We start from the raw sequence: 25,004 nt of genomic DNA, 5'->3' as shown, positions 1-25,004 counted from the left end.
TAGGACGCTCAAAACTGCTGCGCAGGTTGACTCTGTGGTTAAGAAGGCATACGGTGCATTGGCCTTCATCAACCGTGGGATTGAGTTCGAACCGAGAGATAATGTTGCAGCTATATAGGACCCTGGTCAGACCCCACTTGGAGTACTGTGCTCATTTCTGGTCACCTCACTACAGAAAGGATGTGGATACCATAGAAAGGGTGCAGAGGAGATTTACAAGGATGTTGCCTGGATTGGGAAGCATGCCTTATGAGAATAGATTTAGTGAACTCGGCCTTTTCTCCTTGGAGTGACGGAGGATGAGAGGTGACCTGATAGAGGTGTATAAGATGATAAGAGGCATTGATCGTGTGGGTAGTCAGAGGCTTTTTTCCAGGGCTGAAATGTCTAACACGAGAGGGCATAGGAAGTAGGTACAGAGGAGATGTCAGGGGTAAGCTTTTACTCAGAGAGTGGGAAGTGCGTGGAATGAGCTGCCGATGACGGTGGTGGAGGCGTAAATGATAGGGTCTTTTAAGAGACTTTTGGATAGGTACATGGAGCCTAGAAAAAGTGGTCTATGGGTAATCCTAGTAATTTCTAACGTAAGTACATGTTCGGCACAGCATTGTGGGCTGAAGGACCTGTATTGTGCTGTAGGTTTTCTATGTTTCTGTGTTTAGTAACAAGCAGCAGAGGCAAGAGAGAATCGGTTGATGCTGTGCTCTTGGGTTTTCAGAAGGCCTTTGACAAGGTACCACGCATGAGGCTGTTTAACAAATAAAGAGTCCACAATATTACAGGAAAAGATTCCAGCAAGGATAGAGCAGTGATTGATTGTCATGAGGCAAAGAGTGGGAATAAAGAGAGCCTTTTCTGGTTGATTGTTGGTGACGAGGGGTGTCCCACAAGGGTCTATGTTGGGACCAATTCTTTTTACATTATATGTCAATGATTTAGATGATGGAATTTATGGCTTTGTTGCAAAGTTTGCACACGATATGAAGGTAGATGGAGGGGCAGGTAGTTTTGGGGAAGTAGAGAGGTTACACAAGGAGAGGAAATACAAAAAAAATGAGGAGCAAAGGGACTTGGGCGTTCTTGTGCAGGATTCCCTGGAGATTAATTTGCAGGTTGAGTCTGTGGTGAGGAAGGCAAATGCAATGTTAGCATTCATTTCAAGAGGACTAGAATATAAAAGCAAGGATGTAATGTTGAGACTTCATATAAAGCACTGGTGAGGTCTCACTTGGAGTATTGAGAGTGGTTTTGTGGCCCCTTTTCTGAGAAAGGATGTGCTGAAACTGAAGAGGGTTCAGAGGAGGTTCACAAAAATGATTCCAGGATTGAGTGGCTTCTCATATGAAGTACCTGTTTTTACTAGAATTCAGAAGAATGACTGCTGACCTCATTGAAACCTATCAAATGATGAAAGGTCTTGATTGAATAGATGTGGAGAGGATGTTTCCTATGTGGGAGAGTCTTAAGACCAGAGGACACAGCCTCAGAATGGAGGTTCATCCTTTTAGAATGCAGATGAGGAGGAGAGTGGTGAATCTGTGGGATTCTTTGCTTCAGGCAGCTGTGGAGGCTAAGTCATTATGTAAATTTAAGGCAAAGATTTATAGATTCTTGATTAGTCAAGGCATGAGGAGAAAGCAGGAGATTGAGGCTAAGAGGAAAATTAGATCAGCCATGATGAAATGGCAGAGCAGACTCGATGGGCCAAATGGCCTAACTTTGCTCATATGTCTTATGTTGGAAAGCTTTTGGATCTTTAAGGATGAAAGATGAAATATTCAATGGGAATCTGAAGGGAAACATATTCATTCAATGGTGAGTGTGTGGAATGAGCTGTCAGTGCAAGTGATGCATGCACATTTGATTTCAACATTTAAGAGAAGTTATGGATAAGTACATGGATGGGAGGGGTATGGAGTCTATAGTTTAGCTGCAGGTTGATGGAACTCAGTAGAATAATAGTTCAGCATTAATTAGATGGGCTGAAAGGCCTGTTTCTGTGCTGTAGTCTTCTATGACTCTATCTTAAGAGCAGTTGAATTTCAATTACAGAGCAACATTTTCCAAACTTCTTTTCCAGTTAGAATTTGTTTCTTTTGTAAGATCACAGAATGGAAAGGAATATTAGAACAACGCCAAATATTGTAGGAGTACCATAGAACCATAGAACATTACAGCTCAGACACAGGCCTTTTGGCCCTTCTTGGCTGTACCAAACCATTTTTCTGCCTAGTCCCACTGACCTGCCCCTGGACCATATCCCTCCATAGACTTCTCATCCATGTACCTGTCCAAGTTTTTCTTAAATGTTAAAAGTGAGCCCGCATTTACCACTTTATCTGGCAGCTCATTCCACACTCCCACCACTCTCTGTGTGAAGAAGCCCCCCTCCCCCCCCATGTTCCCTTTAAATTTCCTCCCCCTTCACCCTTAACCCATGTCTTCTGTTTTTTTTATCCCCGAGCCTCAGTGGAAAAAGCCTGCTTGCATTCACTCTATACCATATAACCATATAACAATTACAGCATGGAAACAGGCCATCTCGGCCCTTCTAGTCCGTGCGGAACGCTTACTCTCACATAGTCCCACCTACCTGCACTCAGCTCATAACCCTCCATTCCTTTCCTGTCCATATACCTATCCAATTTTACTTTAAATGACAATACCGAACCTGCCTCTACCACTTCTACTGGAAGATCGTTCCACACAGCTACCACTCTCTGAGTAAAGAAATTCCCCCTTTTGTTACCCTTAAACTTTTGCCCCCTAACTGTCAACTCATGTCCTCTTGTTGGAATCTCCTGTACTCTCAATGGAAAAAGCCTATCCACGTCAACTCTATCTATCCCCCTCATAATTTTAAATACCTCTATCAAGTCCCTCCTCAACCTTCTACACTCCAAAGAATAAAGACCTAATTTGTTCAACCTCTCCCTGTAACTTAGGTGCTGAAACCCAGGTAACGTTCTAGTAAATCTTCTCTGTGCTCTCTCTATTTTGTTGACATCTTTCCTATAATTCAGTGACCAGAACTGTCCACAATACTCCAAATTAGGCCTTACCAATGCCTTGTACAATTTTAACATTACATCCCAACTCCTATACTCAATGCTCTGATTTATAAAGGCCAGCATACCAAAAGCTTTCTTTACCACCCTATCCACACGAGATTCCACCTTCAGGGAACTATGCACCATTATTCCTAGATCACTCTGTTCTCCTCAAAGTTAGCCTTTCTCCAATCAAAAATCTCAACCCTGGGTCCAGTCCTATCCTTCTCCATAATTATATTGAAACTAATGGCATTGTGATCATTGGACCCAAAGTGCTCCCCAGCACATACCTCCGTCACCTGACCTATTTCAGTCCCTAACAGAAGATCCAACACAACCCCTTCTCTAGTCAGTACCTCTATGTATTGCTGCAAAAAACTATCCTGCACACATTTTACAAACTCCAAACCATCAATCCTTTTTACAGTATGGGCTTCCCAGTCTATGTGTGGAAAATTAAAATCTCCCACAATCACAACCCTGTGCTTACTACAAATATCTGCTATCTCCTTGTAAATTTGCTCCTCCAATCCTCGCTCCCCATTAGGTTGTCTATAATACACACCTATAGGTGTTACTACACCTTTCCCATTCCTCAATTCCACCCAAATACATCTCCCCTAGACGAGCCCTCTAATCTATCCTGCCAGAGCACCGCTGTAATATTTTCTCTGACAAGCAACGCAACATCTCCCCCTCTTGCTCCTCCGATTCTATCACACCTGAAGCAACGAAATCCAGGAATATTTAGTTGCCAATCACACCCCTCCTGCAACCATGTTTCACTAATAGCTACAACATCATATTTCCAAGTATCAATCCATGCTCTAAGCTCATCCACCTTTCTTACAATGCTCCTAGCAGTAAAATAAATGCATTTTAAGAAATTCTCCACCTCTTCCTCTCTGTTTATCTCTAATAGTACAAAGAACTTTACTATCTTCTTTTTCTTTCTTCTCCCATACATCTGTTCCTGCACTCTGGTTCCCCTCCCGCCTTGTATCTAGTTTAAATCCACTGAAGCCTCTCTAGCAAACCTACCTGCAAGAACATTTGTCCCCCTCCAGTTCAGATGTAAACCGTCCCACCGGAGCAGGTCCCACCTTCCCTGGAAAACTGCCCAATTATCTATAAATCTGAAGCCCACCCTCCTGCACCATGTCTTCAGCCACGTGTTGATCTGCACTATCTTACTATTTCTAAACCCACCTGCACGTGGCACTGGTAGCAATCCTGAGATTGTTATTCTGGAGGTCCTGTCCTTTAACTTGGCACCTAACTCCCTAAACTCACCTTTCAGGACCTCCTCACTCTTCCTACCCATGTCATTGGTCCCTACATGGACCATGACATCTGGCTGCTCACCCTCCCTCTTAAGAATACTGAGAACTCGATCTGAGATATTGCGGACCCTGGCACCAGGGAGGCAACAGACCATCCGGGATTCTTGATCTCTTCCACAGAACCTCCTATCTGTCTCCCTAACTATTGAATCCCCTATCACTACTGCTCTCCTCTTTTCCCTCCTTCCCTTCTGAGCTGAGGGTCCAGTCTCGGTGCCAGAGACGCAACCACTGCAACTTGTCCCTGGTAGGTCATCTCACCAACAGTATCCAAATCAGTATACTTATTGTTGATGGGAACTGCCACAGGGGTGCTCTGCTCTTCCTGTCTATTCCCCTTACCTCTCCTGACAGTCACCCAACAACCTGTCTCCTGACTCCTAGGGGTGGCTATCTGCCTAAAACTCCTCTCTATTTCTGCCTCTGCCTCCCGAATGATCCGAAGTTCATCGAGCTCCAGCTCCAGTTCCCTAACACGGTTTGTCAGGAGCTGCAGCTGGATGCACCTTTTGCAGGTGTAGTCATCAGGGACAGCTGCGCTCGCCCTGACTTCCCACATACTGCAAACAGAGCACTCAACTGCCCTAACTGCTGCCTCCATTACCTACTCCAAAGCTAATTAGATTAATTAAAGGAGCTTACCCGGCCTTGCCTCACCTGGAGTGAAGCTCGTACTCAGCCTCTGCTCACTTTTTAAAATTCCACCTCTGATCTCAGAGGCCGATTTTCAAGCGCTTGCGCAGTCTAGCCTCTTTGCCTCGATCAGTTAAAAAAAAAAACAGCTTCTCACAGAGCTTCTTTTACTTTTTCCCTCTCCGCCTCTTGCTTCGATTTAAATGATATACCCATCATAATTTTATGTACCTCTATCAAATCAGCCCTCATTCTTCTACGCTCCAGGGGATAAAGTCCTAACCTATTCAACCTTTCTCTGTAACTCAGTTTCTCAAGTCCCGGCAACATCCTTGTAAACCCTCTCTGCACTCTTTCAACCTTATTAATATCCTTCCTGTAATTTGGTGTCCAAAACTGCACACAATACTCCAAATTCGGCCTCACCAATGCTTTATACAACATCACCATAACATTCCAACTCTTATACTCAATACTTTGATTTATAAAGGCCAATGTACCAAAAGCTCTCTTTATGACCCTATCTACCTGTGACGCCACTTTTAGGGAATTTTATATCTGTATTCCCAGATCCCTCTGTTCTACTGCACTCCTCAGTGCCCTACCATTTACCTTGTATGTTCTACCCTGGTTTGACCTTGCAAAGTGCAATACTGCACACTTGTCTGTATTAAACTCCATCTGCCATTTTTCAGCCCATTTTTCCAGCTGGTCCAAATCCCTCTGCAAGCTTTGAAAACCTTCCTCACTGTCCACTACACCTCCAATCTTTGTATCATCAGCAAATTTTCTTAACCAATTTACCACATTATCATCCAGATCATTGATATAGATGACAAATAACAATGGACCCAGCACTGATCCCTGTGGCACACCACTAGTCACAGGCCTCCACTCAGAGAAGCAGTCCTCCACTACCACTGTCTGACTTCTCCCTTTGAGCCAATGTCTAATCCAATTTACTACCTCACCATGTATACCTAGTGACTGAATCTTCCTAACTAACCTCCCATGTGGGACCTTGTCAAGAGCCTTACTGAAGTCCATGTAGACAACATCCACTGCCTTCCCTTCATCCACTTTCCTAAAACCTCCTCGAAAAACTTTAATAGATTTGTTAAACATGATCTACCATGCACAAAGCCACGTTGACTCTCCCTAATAAGTCCCTGTCTATCTAAATACTTGTAGATCCTATCTCTTAGTACTCCTTCCAATAATTTACCTACTACCAACGTCAAACTTACTGGCCTATAATTTCCTGGATTGCTTTTAGAGGCTTTTTTAAACAACGGAACAACATGAGCTATCCTGCAATCCTCCGGCACCTCACCTGTAGATACAGACATTTTAAATATATCTGCCAGGGCCCCTGCAATTTCAACACTAGTCTCCTTCAAGGTCTGAGGGAATGCTCTGTCAGCTCCTGAGGATTTATCTATTCTGATTTGCCTCAAGATAGCAAGCACCTCCTCCTCTTCAATCTATATAGGTTCCATGACCTCACTACTTGTTTGCCTTATTTCCATTGACTCCATGCCAGTTTCCTTAGTAAATATAAACACAAAGAACCCATTTCTTTTGGTTCCATACATAGCCGACCAAGAGGACCAATGTTATCCCTTACCTGGTTTAGAGAGTATGGATTATGATCAGAGATTAAGGGAGCTAGGGCTTTACTCTTTGGAGAGAAGGAGGATGAAAGGAGACATGAAAGAGGTGTACAAGATATTAAGAGGAATAGACAGAGTGGACAGCCAGCGCCTCTTCCCCAGGGCACCACTGCTCAGAACAAGAGGACATGGCTTTAAGGTAAGGGGAGGGAAGTTCAAGGGGGATATTAGCGGAAGGTTTTTCACTCAGAGTGGTTGGTGCATGGAATGCACTGCCTGAGTCAGTGGTGGAGGCAGATACACTAGTGAAGTTTAAGAGGCTACTAGACAGGTATATTGAGGAATTTAAGGTGGGGGATTATATGGGAGGCAGGGTTTGAGGGTCAGCACAACATTGTGGGCCGAAGGGCCTGTAATGTGCTGTATTATTCTATTCTATGGCCAAAGTTAACTGGACGGATATCCTAGCAGAAAAGACAGTGGAACAGCAATGGCAGGTATTCTTGGGAATAATGTACAAGGTGCAAAATCAGTTCATCCCCCAGAGAAGGAAGGATTCAAAGGGGGGAAAGGGGCCACAGTGGTTGACAAAGATTGCATAGCATTAAAAAAAAGGAAGTATGACAGAGCTAAGGTGAGTGGGAGGACAGATGATTTGGAAATTTTTAAGGAACAACAGAACTTAACTGAAAAGGCAATACGGGGAGAAAAAATGAGGTACGAACTCAAGCGAGCCAGGAATATAAAGGAGAATATCAAAAGCTTTTTTAGGTATGTGAAGAGAAAGAAGATAGTTAAGAACAATGTTGGGCCCTTGAAGAATGAATTGGGTGAAATTGTTATGGGAAACAGAGAAATGGCAGAAGAATTTAATAAGTACTTTAGATCTGTCTTCACTAGGGAAGACACAAGCAATCTCCCAGATGTATGGATGGGCCAAGGACATAGGATAACAGAGGAAATGAAACAGATTGACATTAGGAAGGAAACAGTGATGAGTAGACTGATGGGACTGAAGGCTGACAAATCCCCAGGTCCAGATGGTCTGCATCCTAGGGTACTAAAGGAGGTGGCCCTGGAAATTGTGGATGCATTGGTAATCATTTTCCAGTGTTCCTTAGATTCAGGATCAGTTCCTGAGGATTGGAGAATGGCTAATGTTATCCCACTTTTTAAGAAAGGAGGGAGGGAGAAAACAGAACTATCGTCCTGTCAGCCTAACATCAGTAGTGAGGAAGATGCTAGAGTCCATTATTAAAGATGAAATAGTGGCATATCTAGATAGCAGTGATAGGATTGGGCCGAGCCAGAATGGATTTACAAAGGGCAAGTCATGCTCGATTAATCTATTGGAGTTTTTCGAGGATGTAACCAGGAAGTTAGACAAGGGAGATCCAGTGGATGTAGTGTACCTCGATTTTCAGAAGGCATTTGATAAGGTCCCACATAGGAGATTGGTGGGTAAAATCAGAGCTCATGGCATTGGGGGGAAGATATTGACATGGATAGAAAACTGGTTGGCAGATAGAAAGCAAAGGGTAGCGGTGAATGAGTGTTTCTCGGAATGGCAGGTGGTGACTAGTGGGGTGCCACAGGGCTCGGTATTGGGACCACAGCTGTTTACGATTTACATAAACGATTTAGATGAAGGCATTGAGAATAACATCAGCAAGTTTGCTGATGATACTAAGCTGGGTGGCAGTGTGACATGTGATGAGGATGTTAGGAGAATTCAGGGTGACTTGGATAGGCTGAGTGAGTGGGCAGATACTTGGCAGATGACGTTTAATGTGAATAAGTGTGAGGTTATCCACTTTGGGAGAAAGAACAGGAAGGCAGATTATTATCTGAACGGTGTAGAGTTAGGTAAGGGAGAAATACAAAGAGATCTAGGAGTACTTGTTCATCAGTCACTGAAGGTGAATGAGCAAGTGCAGCAGGCAGTGAAGAAGGCTAATGGAATGTTGGCCTTTATTACAAAGGGAATTGAGTACAAGAGCAAGGAAATTCTTTTGCATTTGTACAGGGCCCTGGTGAGACCACACCTGGAGTATTGTGTACAGTTTTGGTCTCCAGGGTTAAGGAAGGACATCCTGGCTGTAGAGGAAGTGCAGCGTAGATTCACGAGGTTAATTCCTGGGATGTCCAGACTGTCTTACGCAGAGAGGTTAGAGAGACTGAGCTTGTACACGCTGGAATTAAGGAGATTGAGAGGGGATCTGATTGCAACATATAAGATTATTAAGGGATTGGACAAGATAGAGGCAGGAAATATGTTCCAGATGCTGGGAGAGTCCGGTACCAGAGGGCATGGTTTGAGAATAAGGGGTAGGTCATTTAGGACAGAGTTAAGGAAAAACTTCTTCTCCCAGAGAGTTGTGGAGGTCTGGAATGCACTGCCTCGGAAGGCAGTGGAGGCCATTTCTCTGGATGCTTTCAAGAAGGAGCTAGATAGGTATCTTATGGATAGGGGAATCAAGGGATATGGGGATAAGGCAGGAACCGGGTATTGATAGTAGATGATCAGCCATGATCTCAGAATGGCAGTGCAGGCTCGAAGGGTCGAATGGTCTACTTCTGCACCTATTGTCTATTGTCTATTCTATCCTTTTGCTCTTAATATACCTGTAGAAGCTCTTAGGATTATCCTTCACCTCGACTGCCAAAGCAAACTCATGTCTTCTTTTAGCCCTCCTGATTTCTTTCTTAAGTATTTTTTGCACTTTTTATACTCCTCAAGCACCTTATTTGCTCCCTGTTTCCTATACATGTCATACATCCCTCTATTCTTCTTTATCAGAGTTCCAATATCCCTAGAGAACCGTGGTTCCATATTCTTATTCACTTTGCCTTTAATCCTGACAGGAATATACAAACTCTGCACTCTCAAAATTTCTCCTTTGAAGGCCTCCCACTTACCAATGACATCCTTGTCAGAGAACAACCTGTCTCAGTCCACGCTTTTTAGATCTTCAAATTCGGCCTTTTTCCAGTTTAGAACCTCAACCCGAGGACCAGATCTATCTTTATCCATGATCAAGTTGAAACTAATGGTGTTATGATCACTGGAACAAAGTGTATCCCTACACACACTTCCGTCACCTGCCCTAACTCGTTTCCTAATAGGAGATCGAATATTGCATCCTTTTTAGTTGGTACCTCTATATATTGATATAGAAAACTTTCCTGAACACATTTTACAAACTCTAACCTGTCCAGACTTCTAACAGTGTGGGAGTCTCAATCAATATAATCATGTAACAATTACAGCACGGAAACAGGCCATCTTGGCCCTTCTAGACCATGCCGAACGCTTACTCTCACCTAATCCCACCGACCTACACTTGGCCCATAACCCTCCATTCCTTTCCTATCCATATACCTATCCAGTTTATTTTTTAAGGGACAATAGAAAACCTGGCTCTGCCACTTCTACTGGAAGCTCATTCCATACAGCTACCACTCTGAGTAAAGAAATTCCCCTCGTGTTACCCCTAAACTTTTGCCCCCTAACTCTCAACTCATGTCCTCTTGTTTGAATCTCCCCTACTCTCAATGGAAAAAGCCTATCCACGTCAACTCTATCTATCCCCCTCATAATTTTAAATACCTCTATCAAAGTCCCCCCTCAACCTCCTACGCTCCAAAGAATAAAGACCTAACTTATTCAACCTTTCTCTGTAACTTAGGTGCTGAAACCCAGGTAACATTGTAGTAAATCTCCTCTGTACTCTCTCTATTTTGTTGACATCTTTCCTATAATTTGGTGACCAGAACTGTACACAGTACTCCAAATTCAGCCTTACCAATGCCTTGTACAATTTTAACATTACATCCCAACTCCTATACTCAATGCTCTGATTTATAAAGGCCAGCATACCAAAAGCTTTCTTCACCACCCTATCCACACGTGATTCCACCTTCAGGGAACTATGCACCATTATTCCTAGATCACTCTGTTCTACTGCATTCTTCAATGCCCTACCATTTACCATGTATGTCCTATTTGGATTAGTCCTACCAAAATGTAGCACCTCACACTTATCAGCATTAAACTCCATCTGCCATCTTTCAGCCCACTCTTCTAACTGGCCTAAATCTCTCTGCAAGCTTTATGTTGAAAATTAAAATCCCCTAATGTCACAAGTTTATGTTTACTGCAGTTGTCTGCTATATGTCTGCAGATTTACTCCTCCAATTCTCGCTGACTATTGGGTGGTCTATAATACAACCCCATTAATGTAGTAATCTGACCTGGTCAGAACTTTGCTCATTACTCACAGATGCTAAACAGTTTTATCTGATTCTTTGAATTGAGTGAGATTGAATGAAGGTTGGCTTGAAAGTTTATATATTTAAAGCCCAGAAACATAGAAAACCTATAGCACAATACAGGTCCTTTGGCTCCACATGTACTTACTTTAGAAATTACCTAGGGTTACCCATAGCCCTGTATTCTTCTGAGCTCCATGTACCTCTCCAGGAGTCTCTTAAAATACCCTATCGTATCTGCCTTCACCACTGTTATCAGCAGCTCATTCCACGCACTCACCACTATCTGCGTAAGAAAACTTACCCCTGACATCTCCTCTGTACCTACTTCCAAGCACTTTAAAACCTCTCATCCTCAGTCCTGGGAAAAAGCCTCTGTCTATCAATGCTTCTCATCATCTTGTACACTTCTATCAGGTCACCTCCCATCCTCTATTGCTCCAAGGAGTAAAGGTCAAGTTCACTCAACCTGTTCTCATAAGGAATGCTCCCCAATCCAGGCAACATCCTTGTAAATCTCCTCTGCACTCTTTCTATAGTTTCCACATCCTACATCTTACATTCCAATGAGAAAAGACAGGAAGTTTAAACAGTATTTCTTTTAAGCCCATCACCCCTACTGTGGCACAGGCTACCGACATCAGCTCACCAAAGTCCTCTGTCATTGACCAGTCTTTCAAGTTGTCCCCAGGTGTAGGCCATCTTCTTAGTATCTTTCCTCTACCAGGGATAAGTTTTGGCTGCCAGTGACTAGTGGTGTTCCTCAGGGTTTAGCATTGTTTGTCAGTTATTTAGATATTGGAATTGATGGCTTTGTGGCAAAGTTTGTGGATGATGTGAAGATCGGTGAAAGGGTAGGTAGTGCTGAGGAATCAATGTGATTGCAGCAGGACTTAGACAAATTGGAAGAACGGGCAAAAATGTGGCAGATGGAATACAGTGTTGGGAAATATATGATCATGCATTTTGGTAAAAGGAATGATAGTGCGGACTAGTATCTAAATGGGGAGAAGGTTCAAACATTAGAGGTGCAGAGAGACTTAGGAATATTCGTGCAAGACTTCCAGAAGATTAATTCACAGGTTGAGACTGTGGTAAATAAGGCAAATGTAATGTTGACATTTAATTCATGGAGAATAGAATATAAAAGCAAGGAGATAATGCTGACCCTTTATAAGACACTAGTCAGGCTCCACTTGGAATATTGTCAACAAGGTGGGGCCCCATATCTCAGAAAAGATGTGTTATCATTGGAGAGAGTCCAAAGGAGGTTCACGAGGATGATTCCAGGAATGAAGGGGTTAATATACAAGGAGCTTTTGGCAGCTTTGGGCCTGTACTCATCGGAATTTAGAAGAATGACGTGGGATCTCATTGAAATCTACCAAATGTTGAAAGGACCAGACAAGGTGGATGTGGAGAGGATGTTTCTTATGATGGGGGTATCCAGAGCTAGAGGGCACAGCCTCAAACTGAGGGGCAACCTTTTAGAACAGAGCTGAGGACTTTTTTTAGCCTGTGGAACACTGCCACAGACTGGCCAAGTCCATGGGTATGTTTAAAGCCGACGTTGATAGTTTCCTAATTGGTCAGGGCATCATAGGATATGGCAAGAAGACAAGTGTACAGGGTGTGTAGGAGCCGGGATCAGCCATGATGGAATGGGGGAGCATAATCGATGGGCTGAATAACCTAACTCGGCTCCAATGTCTTATTGTCTTTCGAGCTTCTGTTGGTGTTTGTGTAGCTCTGGATTTTTACATGATGGTGTTGCTAGTGCCACATCCAGTTTTCTTCCTTTCACAGCCAGGCTCGGGTGTATCCACGGGGAAGTTAACTGAAAAGTAGCAAGATCCGTAATTCCAGAAGTTGCAAAGATTTGTATGTGTTGCTGATGAAGTCAGAAGACTGGATGTTCTGTCTGGTGTGTGTATAACTGATATGTAAACACTGCAAATTCTCCTCCTCAGGGACAGGTTCAAAGTGGCCTGCGGTCTGGAATCCGGATTGCTCAGGGCACCTATTTCCGTGTGACCCTGCTCAAATCTATTCCCGTGCAAGTGGACGGAGAGCCCTGGATTCAGTCCCCAGGGCACATCATCATCTCTGCTGTGGGGCCTAAGGTAGGCATGGGCAAGGCATTGGTCTCAAATGTCGACTCTCTGTCTTTCCGCAGATACCTCGGGACACATATATGGGTCACAGTCAGGAGAGGGAAGGGCAAGAGTCAGGTACTGGAGAGTACCCTTGTGGCTGTCCCCCTTAACAATAAGTACTCCTGTTTGATACTGTTGGGGGGAGGGAGCGGCCTACCCGGGGGAAGCAACAGTGGCCGTGCCTCTGGCACAGAGTCTGGCCCTGTGGCTCAGAAGGGTAGGGAAAGGAAGAGGAAAGCAGTAGTGATAGGAGACTCTATAGTTAGGGGGACAGACAGGCAATTCTGTGGACACAGGAAAGAAGCACGGATGTAAGTTTGCCTCCCAGGTACCAGGGTCCAGGAAGTTTCAGATCACATCCAAGATATCCTGCAGTGGGAGGGAGAACAGCCAGAGGTCGTGGTACATATTGGTACCAACGACATAGGTAGGAAAAGGGAGGAGGTCCTGAAAACAGACTACAGGGAGTTGGGAAGCAAGACCTCAAAGGTAGTAATCTCGGGATTACTGCCTGTGCCACATGACAGTGAATATAGGAATAGAATGAAGTGGAGAATAAATGTGTGGCTGAGGGATTGGAGCAGGGGACAGGGATTCAGATTTCTGGATCATTGGAAACTCTTTTGGGGCAGGTTGACTTATACCACTTGAATCCCAGGGAAACCAATATCCTGGCAGGGAGGTTTGCTAAGGCTACTGGGGAGAGTTTAAACTAGACTTGTTGGGAGGTGGGAACCGAACTGAAGAGAAGGACAAAGGGGCAGTTGGCTCACAAATAGAGAAAGCTTGGAGACAATGTGAGAGGGAAGATAGACAGGTGATAGAGAAGGGATGTGCTCAGACTGATAGTTGACAAGAACCATCATGAACAAAGTGGACAAGCTTAGAGTGTGGATCAGTACTTGGAGCTGTGATGTGGCCATTACAGAGACTTGGATGGCTCAGGAGCAGGAATGGTTACTTAGAGTGCCAGGCTTTAGATGTTTCAGAAAGGACAGGAAGGGAGGCAAAAGAAGTGGGGGCATGACACTGCTGATCAGAGAGAGTGTCACGGCTGCAGAAAAGGAGGAAGTCATGGAGGGATTGTCTGCTGAGTCTCTGGGTGGAGGTTATAAATAGGAAGGGGTCAATAACTCTACTAGGTTTTTTTTATAGACCACCCAATAGTAACAGGGACATCGAGGAGCAGATAGGGAGACAGATTCTGGAAAGGTGTAATAATAACAGGGTTGTCATGGTGGGAGATTTTAATTTCCCAAATATTGATTGGCATCTCCCTAGAGCAAGGGGTTTAGATGTGGTGGAGTTTGTTAGGAAGGATCCTTGATACAGTATGTAGATAAGCCTACAAGAGGAGAGGCTGTACTTGATCTGGTATTGGGAAATGAACCTGGTCAGGTGTCAGATCTCTCAGTGAGAGAGCATTTTAATGATAGTGATCACAATTCTATCTGATTTACCATAACATTGGAGAGGGATGGGAACAGAGAAGTTAGGAAAGTGTTTAATAAGAGTAAGGGGAAATATGAAACTATCAGGCAAGAACTATAAGCATAAATTGGGAACAGATGTTTTTAGGGAAATGTACGGCAGAAATGTGGCAGATATTCGGGATATTTGCATGGAATTCTGCACAGGTACATTCCAGTGAGACAGGGGAAGGATGGTAGGGTACAGGAACCATGAGCAGGATTAAGGAAAACCCCAGGGCATTCTATAAATATGTGAAGAGCAAGAGGTTAAGATGTGAGAGAATAGGACCAAACAAGTGTGACGGTGGATAAGTGTGTATGTAACCGGAGGAGATAGCACAGGTACTTAATGAATACTTTGCTTCAGTATTCACTATGGAAAAAGATCTTGGTGATTATCCGGATGACTTACAGCTGATTGAAAAGCTTGAGCATATCGACATTAAGAAAGAGGATGTGCTGGAGCTTTTGGAAAGCATCAAGTTGGGTAAGACTCCGGACTGGATGAGATGTACCTCAGGCTACTGTGGGAGGTGAGGGAGGAGATTGCTGAGCCTCTGGTGATGATCTTTGCATCATCAATGGGGATGGGAGAGGTTCCGGAGGAATGTAGGGTTGCGGATGTTGTTCCTTTATTCAAGAAAGGGAGTAGAGATTGCCCAGGAAATTATAGACTAATGAATCTTACTTCAGTGGTTGGTAGGTTGATGGAGAAGATCCTGAGAGGCAGGATTTATGAACATTTGGAGAGGCATAATATGATCAGGAATAGTCAACATGGCTTTGTGAAAGGCAGGTCGTACCTTTCGAGCCTGATTGAATTTTTTGAGGATGTGAGTAAACAGATTGCTGAAGGTAGAACTGTAGATGTAGTGTATATGGAATTTAGCAAGGCATATGATAAGGAACCCCATACAAAGCTTACTGAGAAAGTAAGGAGGCATGGGATCCAAGAGGACCTTGCTTTGTGGATCCAGAATTGGCTTGCCCACAGAAGGCAAAGAGTGGTTGTAGATGGGTCATATTCTGCATGGAGGCCGGTGACCAATGGTGTGCCTCAGGGGTCTGTTCTGGGACCCTTGTCTTCGTGATTTTTATAAATGATCTGGATGAGGAAGTGAGGGATGGGTTATCAAATTTGCTGATAACGCAAAGTTTTGGGATGTTGTGGATAATGTGGAAGGCTGTTAGTGGTTACAGCAGGACATCTATAGGATGAAAAACTGGGCTGAGAAGTGACAGATGGAGTTCAACCCAGATAAGTGTGAGGTGGTTCATTTTGGTAGGTCAAATATGATGGCAGGATATAGTATTAATGGTAAGACTCTTGGCAGTGTGGAGGATCAGAGGGATCTTGGGGTCCGAGTCCATAGGACATTCGAAACTGCTGCGCAGGTTGACTCTGGTTAAGAAGACATATGGTGCATTGGCCTTCATCAACCAAGGGATTGAGTTCAAGAGCCAAGAGGTAATGTTACAACTATATAGGACCCTGGTCAGACCCCACTTGGAGTACTGTGCTCAGTTCTGGTCACCTCACCACAGGAAGGATGTGGAACCTATAGAAAGGGTGTAGAGGAGATTTTCAAGGATGATGCCTGGATTGGAGAGCATGCCTTGTGAGAATAGATTGGAATGAATGCGACCTTTTCTCCTTGGAGTGACAGAGGATGAGAGGTGACCTGATAGAGGTGTATAAGATGATGAGAGGCATTGATCATGTGGATAGTCAGAGGCTTTTTCCCAGGGCTGAAATGGCTGGCACGAGAGGGCACAGTTTTAAGGTGTTTTGAAGTAGGTACAGAGGAGATGTCAGGGGTAAGTTTTGAGAGTGTTGAGTGCGTGGAATCGGCTGCCAGCAACAGTGGTGGAGGTGGATACAATAGGGTCTTTTAAAAGACTCCTGGATAGGTACATGGAGGTTAGAAAAATAGAGGGCTATGGGTAACCCTAGGTAATTTCTAAAGTAAGTACATGTTTGGCACGACATTGTGAGCCAAAAGGCCTATTTTGTGCTGTAGGTTTTCTATATTTCTATACACAGCCTGACCTTCCGAGCTCTCCAGTCATTTTTTGTTAAGGAGTCAGAGAGAAGCAGTCCCTTCATCCTTGCTGGAAACTGTTTGAACTGCCTACTCCCATCGACCTGCACAGGGACCATAGCCTTCCAAATACCTACTATCCATGTACCTATCCAAACTTATTTTAAACGTTAAAATCGATCTTCTTGCACCATTTTTGCTGGCAGCTCATTCCACACTCCCACAACCCTCTGAGTGAAAAGTTTCCCTTCATGTTCCCTTTAAACTTCTCACCTTTCACCATTTACCTATGACCTCTGATTGTCATCCCACTCAACCTCAGTGGAAAATGTCTGTTTATATTTTCCTTATCTATACCCCTCATAATTTTGTATACCTCTATCAAATCTCCTCAGTTTTCTATATTCTAAAGAATACAGTCCTAACCTATTCAGTCTTTCCTCATAACTCAGGTCCTCTAGACCTGGCTACATCCTTGTAAATTTTCTCCGCACTCTTTCAGTTATATAACTATTATACAACTTCAACATAACATCCCATTTTCTGTACTCAATACATTGATTTATGAAGGCCAGTGTTCCACAAGCTTTATTTATGAACCTATCTACATGTGATGCCACTTTCAACAAATTATGGACCTGTATTCCCAGGTCCATTTGTTCTACCACACTCCTCAGTGCCCTACCGTTCACTGTGTAAGACCTACCCTGGTTGGTCCTACCAAGTGCAAAATCTCACACTTGTCTGCATTAAATTCCATCTGCCATTTTTTTAGCCCATTTTCCCAGCTGATGCAGATCCCTCTGCAAGCCATGATAGCCTCCTCACTGTCCACTACACCCCAATCTTGATGTCATTTGCAAATTTGCTGATGCATTTAACCACATTATCATCCAGACAATGATATAGATTCCAAACAAAGGACCCAGTACTGATCCCTGTGGCACACCACTAGTCACAGGTTGCCAATTTAGAGAGGCAACCCTCTACTACCACTCTCTGGCTTCTCCCAGAAAGCCAATGTCTAATCCAATTTACTATCTCATTCTAAATGCTGAGTATTGAACCTTCTTGACCAGCCTCCCATGTGGGACCTTGTCAAATGCCTTACTAAAATCCACATAGACATAATTGCCTTGCCTTCATTCGCTTTCCTGGTAACTTCCTCGAAAAACTCAAAAGTTTGGGTAGACATGATCTGCCACACACAAAGTTATGCAAACTATCCTCAGTAAGTCCATGTCTAACCAAATACTTATATATTCGATCCCTTAGAATACCTTCCAATAAATTTCCCAGTACACAAGATTGGCTTGTCCTCCAATCCTCTGGTACGGTCTCTTGTCACTAAGAGACATGGTAATTTATGCACTTGTCTCCCATAAAGTCCAAGGGAATTCCTTGTCAAGCCCTGGGGATTTATCCATCCTGATTCGTCTCAGGATAGCAACCCCCTCGTCTGTAATCTGTACAGAGTCCATGAAGTTGATGCTGCAATGCCTCACTTCTATAGACGCCATCCCTGAGTAAATACAGGTGTAAAGAATGCATTTAAGATCTTCCTCATCTGTTTTGGCTCCACACATGGATTACCATTCTAGCTTCCAGAGGACCAATTTGTCCCTTGCAGTCCTTTTACTCTTACATTGTTCCTCAAATGTCAAATCTCCCTCTTTGCACAAATGCAGCCTGACCTATTGAGTGGTCCCTCCATTTTCTGTCACTGATGTAGATTTCTTGATTTCAAGATGCAGCACGGAACAGGCCCTTCCAGCTGAATGAGCCGCACCACCAGCAACTCTGCATTTAACCCCAGCCGAACCACCGGACAATTTACAATAACCTATTCGCCTACTAACCGATACAGCTTTGGAATGTGGGAGAAAACAGGAACACCCAGAGGAAACATACACACACAGACATGCACATTCATTCATATTCTCTCTCTCTCTCTCTCTCTCTCTCTCTCTCTCTCTCTCTCTCTCTCTCTCTCTCTCTCTCCCTCTCCCTCTCCCTCTCCCTCTCCCTCTCCCTCTCCCTCTCCCTCTCCCTCTCCCTCTCCCTCTCCCTCTCTCACTCTCACTCTCTCTCTCCCCTCCCCCTCTCTCCCCCTCTTCCCTCCCTCTCTCCCTCGAGCTGCAGGAGCATTAGGCTACCCTACAGTTTGATCCTGAGTATAAGCCAACATTGAGTAATCTGTTACAATGCAGGCCAGCTGCTTGCAACATCTTACAAGGTTGTTGGTCTTTACCAAGGGCGGTAGTGAGAGGTAGGAAGCTTGTGATCCTATGATGGTGCATGTAAGGTAGGCAAGGTTAGGGAGCCAAAAGACCTATGAGTAGAATTAGGCCAGTTGGCTCCACCATTCAATCATGGCTAATCTTTTTTTCTATCTCCTCCTCAACCCCAGTTCCCGGCCTTCTCCACGTAACCTTTAGTGCCATGTCCATTGAAGAACCCATCAATCCCTGCCTTAAATACACCCAATGATCTGACCTCCACAGCTGCACGTGGCAACAAATTCCACAAATTCACCACCCTCTGGCTAAAGAAATTTCTCCGTATCTCTGATTTAAATGGACGCCCCTGTACCCTGAAGCAGTGCCTTCTTGTCCTAGATTCCCCCACCATGGAAAACATCTTGTCCACATCTACTCTGTCTCGGCATTTCAACGTTCAAAAGGTTTTGATGAGATCCCCCCCCCTCCCAACCTTCTAAATTCTAGCAAGTACAGACCCAGAGCCATCAAACATTCCTCATATGATAACCCTTTCGTTCCTGGAATCATCCTTGTGAACCTCCTCTGGGCCCTCTCCAATGCCAGCGCATCTTTTCTAAGATGAGGGGCCCGGAACTGTTCACAATACTCAAGGTGAGGCCTCACCAGTGCCTCATAAAGCCTCAGCATTACATCCCTGCTCTTGTAATTCTAGACCTGGTGAATCTGTGGAATGCTCTGCCACAGACTGCAGTTGAAGCCAATTCCATGGGTATATTTAAAGCAGAAGTTGATAGATACCCGATTGGTCAGGGCATTAAGGGATATGGTTAGAGGGCAGGTGTAAAGGGTTGAATGGGATCCGGGATAAGCCATGATCAAATGGTGGAGCAGACTCGATGGACTGAATGGCCTAATTCTACTCCTATGTCTTATGGATCCATTTAGATTGACCCTCACTCTCCAATTGTAGTTGTTGCTGATCAAATTTGATTACGGTGAAGTGTCAGTTTTGTTGTCGTGTGAAGAATGTGTATCAATTCCTCTTGAAATGATTGCTAACATGACATTTGCCTTCCTCACCACCAACTCAACCTGCAAGTTAACCTTCAGGGTGTTCTGAACAAGGACTCCCAAGTCCCTTTGTATCTCAGATTTTTGGATTTTCTCCCTATTTAGAAAATAGTCTGCAAATTTATTTCTACCACCAAAGTACATGACCATGCATTTTCCAACATTATATTGCATTTGCCACTTTCTTGCCCATTCTCCTAATCTAAGTCCTCCTGCAGCCTGTTTCCTCAACACTAGCAATCTTTATATCATCTGCAAACAACAACAAAACCATCTATTCTGTCAACTACAAACAAGAGATTATCTGCAGATGCTGGGAATCCGAGCAACACACACAAAATGCTGGAGGAACTTAGCAGGCCAGGCAGCATCCTTGGAAAAAAAAGTACTGTCGATGCTTTGGGCTGAAAGCCTTTGGCAGGTCCTGCAGATAATTCCGTGTCCCTCCATTCCCAACATATTCATATCCATACATAAAGTCTCTTAAAAGTTGCTAACATACCTGGCGGTCTGTTTGCTCTGAAGGAAATTCTGTTTTACACAAATTGTGATTCTTTTTTCCCCAGGTTCATATGTTGAAACGATGTAAACAAAAACAGAGGAAGCAAGCTGGGGGTTTCAAAGATTCAAGAGCAGAGAGTTTTCCTCCCCCTGAGGTGGGCAACTGAAAAATAAAAACACTTTACCAGCTCATTTCAACATTTGGAGATAGAAATCAGGATTTAATTGCTGAGTGATGTAAAGTTTGGAGCAGTTTGCATTGTAATAATCTTGAGATTTATTTGCTAATTTCTATTGGAAATTTGCTGTGATTGTCTGATGTCTCCAGCCAGTAGCCCAGAAACACTGAATTATCAAGTAAATGATTGATGTTCCTTGTTCACTAAGCTGAAGGGTAGAGTAATTATTGCAGTAATCACTTCTATGTATGGAAAGGAAATGCTTCAATCTTTGCCCCTTCAGGAACATGCTCTGCACTGTTAGAACTTAACATGAACAGCTCTTCACAATGATTTTTCTGTAATGTCTTCTGACCTCCCCAGCATAATGGCCAGGAAAACAATGTCAAACAATTAGCAGAACATACATTTTCAAAATTCTTCCTACTTGTCCCTTATTTTGGAAAAATACTCAAATCATTTCTAAAATTTTCATTCCAGACCTATGCAAAATTCATTTAAGAGATCACAAGATTCTTGTACATGTTCATATTCTTTTGGTAGAACATTTAAAATATTTGTTTACCTCAGATTATTTTGTTATTTGAACTGATAATATTAATTAATGGTGTAGACTTATTCATGCTTTAGTGAACTTTGAAAAATAAATGTTTGCAGAGAGAAAATAGTTTTATACAGAAATAATATTTATGTTTGAGGGTGATAGATATTCAGGGATGCATTGTTAATATGTAGCCAGAGTAACACACTCATTGATTAGCACCACATTATTGTAATGCAGTTATTGTTCAAAAAATGGATTGAACACAGAACTACTCATAACCATTCAATGCAGCAATGAGTAAAGGAGTGAATAATGGTTCAGAACAACATTGCTTTAGATTTAGTGAAACTGAATATTCTCTCTTGAGAGGGTACAGAACAGCTCAAACATCATTCCAAACACCTAATTAGTTTTCCAAAAGATTAGTTTTAAAATGTTGTAAATTGTAATGTTACAAATTTTCCTACTGGTTTGTTTCAGGACACCGGTTGTAAGTAATCCTTGCCAAACCTTTTGAAACAGTATGATTTAAGGGCATATCAATCTGATTGTTTCACTTGGTGATTATAGCCAGTATGGGTGACCGCATCATATGATCACACATCATGTGACAAATGATATTCTGTCCTACGCTAGCTCAGGGGTTTACTCTCCCTCATGGGGATATAAGTGAAATGATGCAGTTCCCTACTTTTTGAATACTATTTGATACTTGTATAAAATACTAGAATAACCTGTTCAAAATGTCCCATTTCTGTTACTGACAGATTGAAACCTTACTTGTTCCAAAATTCACGTCACCCCCTGTACTAGAGGAGTACCTGACTTTACTGAGCAAGGGTCTTTGGTGGTGAAACCTCCAGCTGTTATTAGCAATAAAAGACAACTTTTCCTGCTGGTAACACTGTGTCTAAAGAGTATATGTAAAGGGAACACTCATGAGTCACAATTATGAACTAACAGCAGCCAAAGTGTCCTACCTAGCTTTTAGTAGAAAGGAAACCCAGTGAATGAAGAACACAGTTGTTTTCACAATGATCCACAGTATGGTTCCCCTGGTATGCATCGAGAAAAGGGAAAAGTTTTGACCATGAATTCATCTTGTGCTTACAATGCGTGGTAGTGGTATCATGCATCTCTGCTATAATTAACACTCATTACATTAGTTTTATTCAGGGAGTGATAGCCAAACATCATTGTTGTTCCAGTGAATATTAATGCAGTGAAGTACCAAACACAATTCCATCTACAATAATACATTGTCACATTCCACTCTCACAGGAATTTGTTTGTTTGCCAACCAGTGGGGAAAAGTAATGAAGAAAGGATTTTGTCTAATTCTCATGAACTGAATTGGATATACATGAATCTTGTTATCTAATACCATTGGAATTGGTTTATTTTTTTATTGCATGTTTTAATCTCTTCATTTTCTTCCCTCTTACCATGACATTGCTAAAATATTCAACAAAAGGTTAATTAAAACAAACTCCTGTGCTGAAATAGAACAGAAAATGATCTAAATTGTTCATTCTCCTTCTGCTCCACAATATTTTTGAACATTTTTTGGTTTTTAATCCTCAGACCTTCATCATCAGCCATATTTTGTGTTTGAGTTCCTTTGGTGGGTGGTACTGGCATGGTGATACAATTGGCAAATGCATACATTATTAAGTGCTTTACAAATCTTTCATAATGACAATGGGGAAGATGGTTTTCCTTTAGAAATGCAACTCTGTTTTAGTTGTGTGCTGGTGCTTTTACTGAAAGGAAATTGCAGCCATTAGAAGATGGGGAACTTTCTAGGTCCCAAATTGTTTACGTGGTGAAATTTTAGAGTTCTATTTTGATAATGCTAAGAGTTTTTAAACAAAATTAAATGCATATTTGTACCTTTTTGATTTGATAGAACCAATTCTATTTTATTATGATGCTTAAAGTTTTGTGGACTGTTATATGTTAATGTTTTGGGTTTCTTTGGAATTATATTTATGTTGCATTTATATATTAGTAACCATAGAGGCAAGTACAAGGATATTGAATGGGTTGTGTTTTTAGCAGCATATCATACATTTCTGCACACTGATTTGTGACCACAGTACGTCACAGATTGTCTGTTTATGAGTTTCAGGATTTACACTTCCTTTCCTGGAGAGGAAAAAAATGTTTGCCTCTTTTACTGGCCAAAGCTGCAAGGTGTCTGAATGTATTAAAGCAGTGTTTTAATCTAGGGCAATATATAATAATCTCACAAAAATTATTTTGATTTATCCTTCTGTGCCAGTGTCACTTATTAATTAGTTAAATTAAGTGTGTGGGGCTGCATAACCTAGAATGGTTGAGTTTAAATACAAACTTCACAAAAATCCTATTGGCCAATGGTGTAGTTACTAAAGCTGACTCTAGCAGGCAATGGTGTTTTGTTAGTGCCTTGTTTGTGCTGCTTGTTTTCTGGATGAGGCCAATAAATGACATGCAAAGTCAGTAAGAAAATGACAAGCTTAAAACATTGGTTGAGCCTAAAACATTGAGTGTCTTTTATATTTTTTTTTACTAACTTCCAGCATTAAACAGTGAAAACTGACAGTAAAATCTGTTTCTCCACTGAACTGGGTGATTGTTACCATTGCCCTCTGAAGGTCACTTTAGAATATCAGTAACTGGTAGGTAATTGTGAGAAATTATTTTTTTGTGTTTTGCGAAGATGTAGTGATCTGCTCATGTGCCTGTTTTTGCCACATCAATGTGATGGGAAACAAATTATACTCGACAGTCCAAACACCAAATAATAAAATGTTAAAACTCAACAATTCTTTAATCAAAATGCCAGTGTTTATGCAAATGTTTAGTTTGGATACACTGTTACTGGAATCTATTTCAGCTATCATTTTGTTAAAATCAAGCAGGTGATGCTCAAATGTACTGAGCAGTTGAATGGCAAATACTGATTACCTCTAATGTCCTTTTCCAATGTGCTTTGTGTGCTGTTAGTCTTCAGGTTTGTTTTATGTGGGAGTGCTTCCTGTAGGTGATGTGTTCTGCAGAACCTAGATCTTACACTGTAAATATTGATCAAACTCTCAGATTCTCATCATTCCACTATCTACTGCTCAGTTAGAATTCCCATCATTTGATGTGAATTGCATCGACTGTGTATATTTTGAAATGAGTTGATGTTGTAAAGGAATTGCACTGTTATATACTGTATAATCCCTTCTGAATGTAATTCTGTGTTCAGTAAGAAATCTATCGAAAGAATAAAATCAGACATTCCTATGAAATAGTTTATAATTTTACAAATAGTTCATGAATGTACATGTTGAATTGTCAAAGTGTACTTTTGACTTGTACATTATTGTCTACTTCTCAAATTATACCCAATCGCCACATGTAGCCAAAACCTTTGCCTTCCCATGTTAGGAACAACAAAGGGGGCAGAAGGACATCTCAGAGTGAGTGAAGAGATCAGGATACCTCAAGGGTGAGTGAGGGGGTAGAAAGACACCTCAGTGAGGAAATCAGAACACCCCGGGGGTGAGTGAGGAGATCAGGACAATGCAGCTGGAAAAAGTGTGAGCCCATAGACATTTGTTGTATGTACACATAGCAGCATATTTTTAACTGGATAGTTGATGTTCATTCAGGTGCCCTTGTATTCAGGTGGTTCAAAGCTAATGCACCATATTGACCTGGTTAAAGATAAAGATTAATCACAAGAGATCCTGCAGAGCAATGTGCACAGAATGTTGGCAGCAGGAATGGAAATGAATTAACAGTTGACATTTTGGGCCAAACCCTTCATCATAACTGGAAAGGAAGGGGGAAGATGCCAGAATAAGAAGGTGGGGGTGTGGGAGGAGAAGGACAAGCTAGACTGAGGTTCCCAACCTGGGGTCCATTGAC

General features: G+C 42.5%; 1 protein-coding gene across 1 annotated transcript in view; it reads left to right on the top strand.

Annotated features, from left to right (window-relative positions):
• The window catches only part of LOC140737576 (diacylglycerol kinase theta), a 332,765-nt gene extending 308,383 nt beyond the window's left edge, over positions 1 to 24,382 (top strand). The window contains exons 22-23 of the mRNA XM_073064008.1: positions 12,885 to 13,037; positions 20,444 to 24,382. Of these exons, the coding sequence (XP_072920109.1) occupies positions 12,885 to 13,037; positions 20,444 to 20,545 (255 nt within the window). The 3' untranslated portion in view covers positions 20,546 to 24,382. The remainder of the gene's footprint in view (positions 1 to 12,884; positions 13,038 to 20,443) is intronic.
• Positions 24,383 to 25,004: the final 622 nt, after the last annotated feature.

This window comes from Hemitrygon akajei, chromosome 13 (genome assembly GCF_048418815.1).
Source record: "Hemitrygon akajei chromosome 13, sHemAka1.3, whole genome shotgun sequence".
Classification (NCBI taxonomy): domain Eukaryota; kingdom Metazoa; phylum Chordata; class Chondrichthyes; order Myliobatiformes; family Dasyatidae; genus Hemitrygon; species Hemitrygon akajei.
This window is presented reverse-complemented; position numbering and strand designations above follow the sequence as displayed.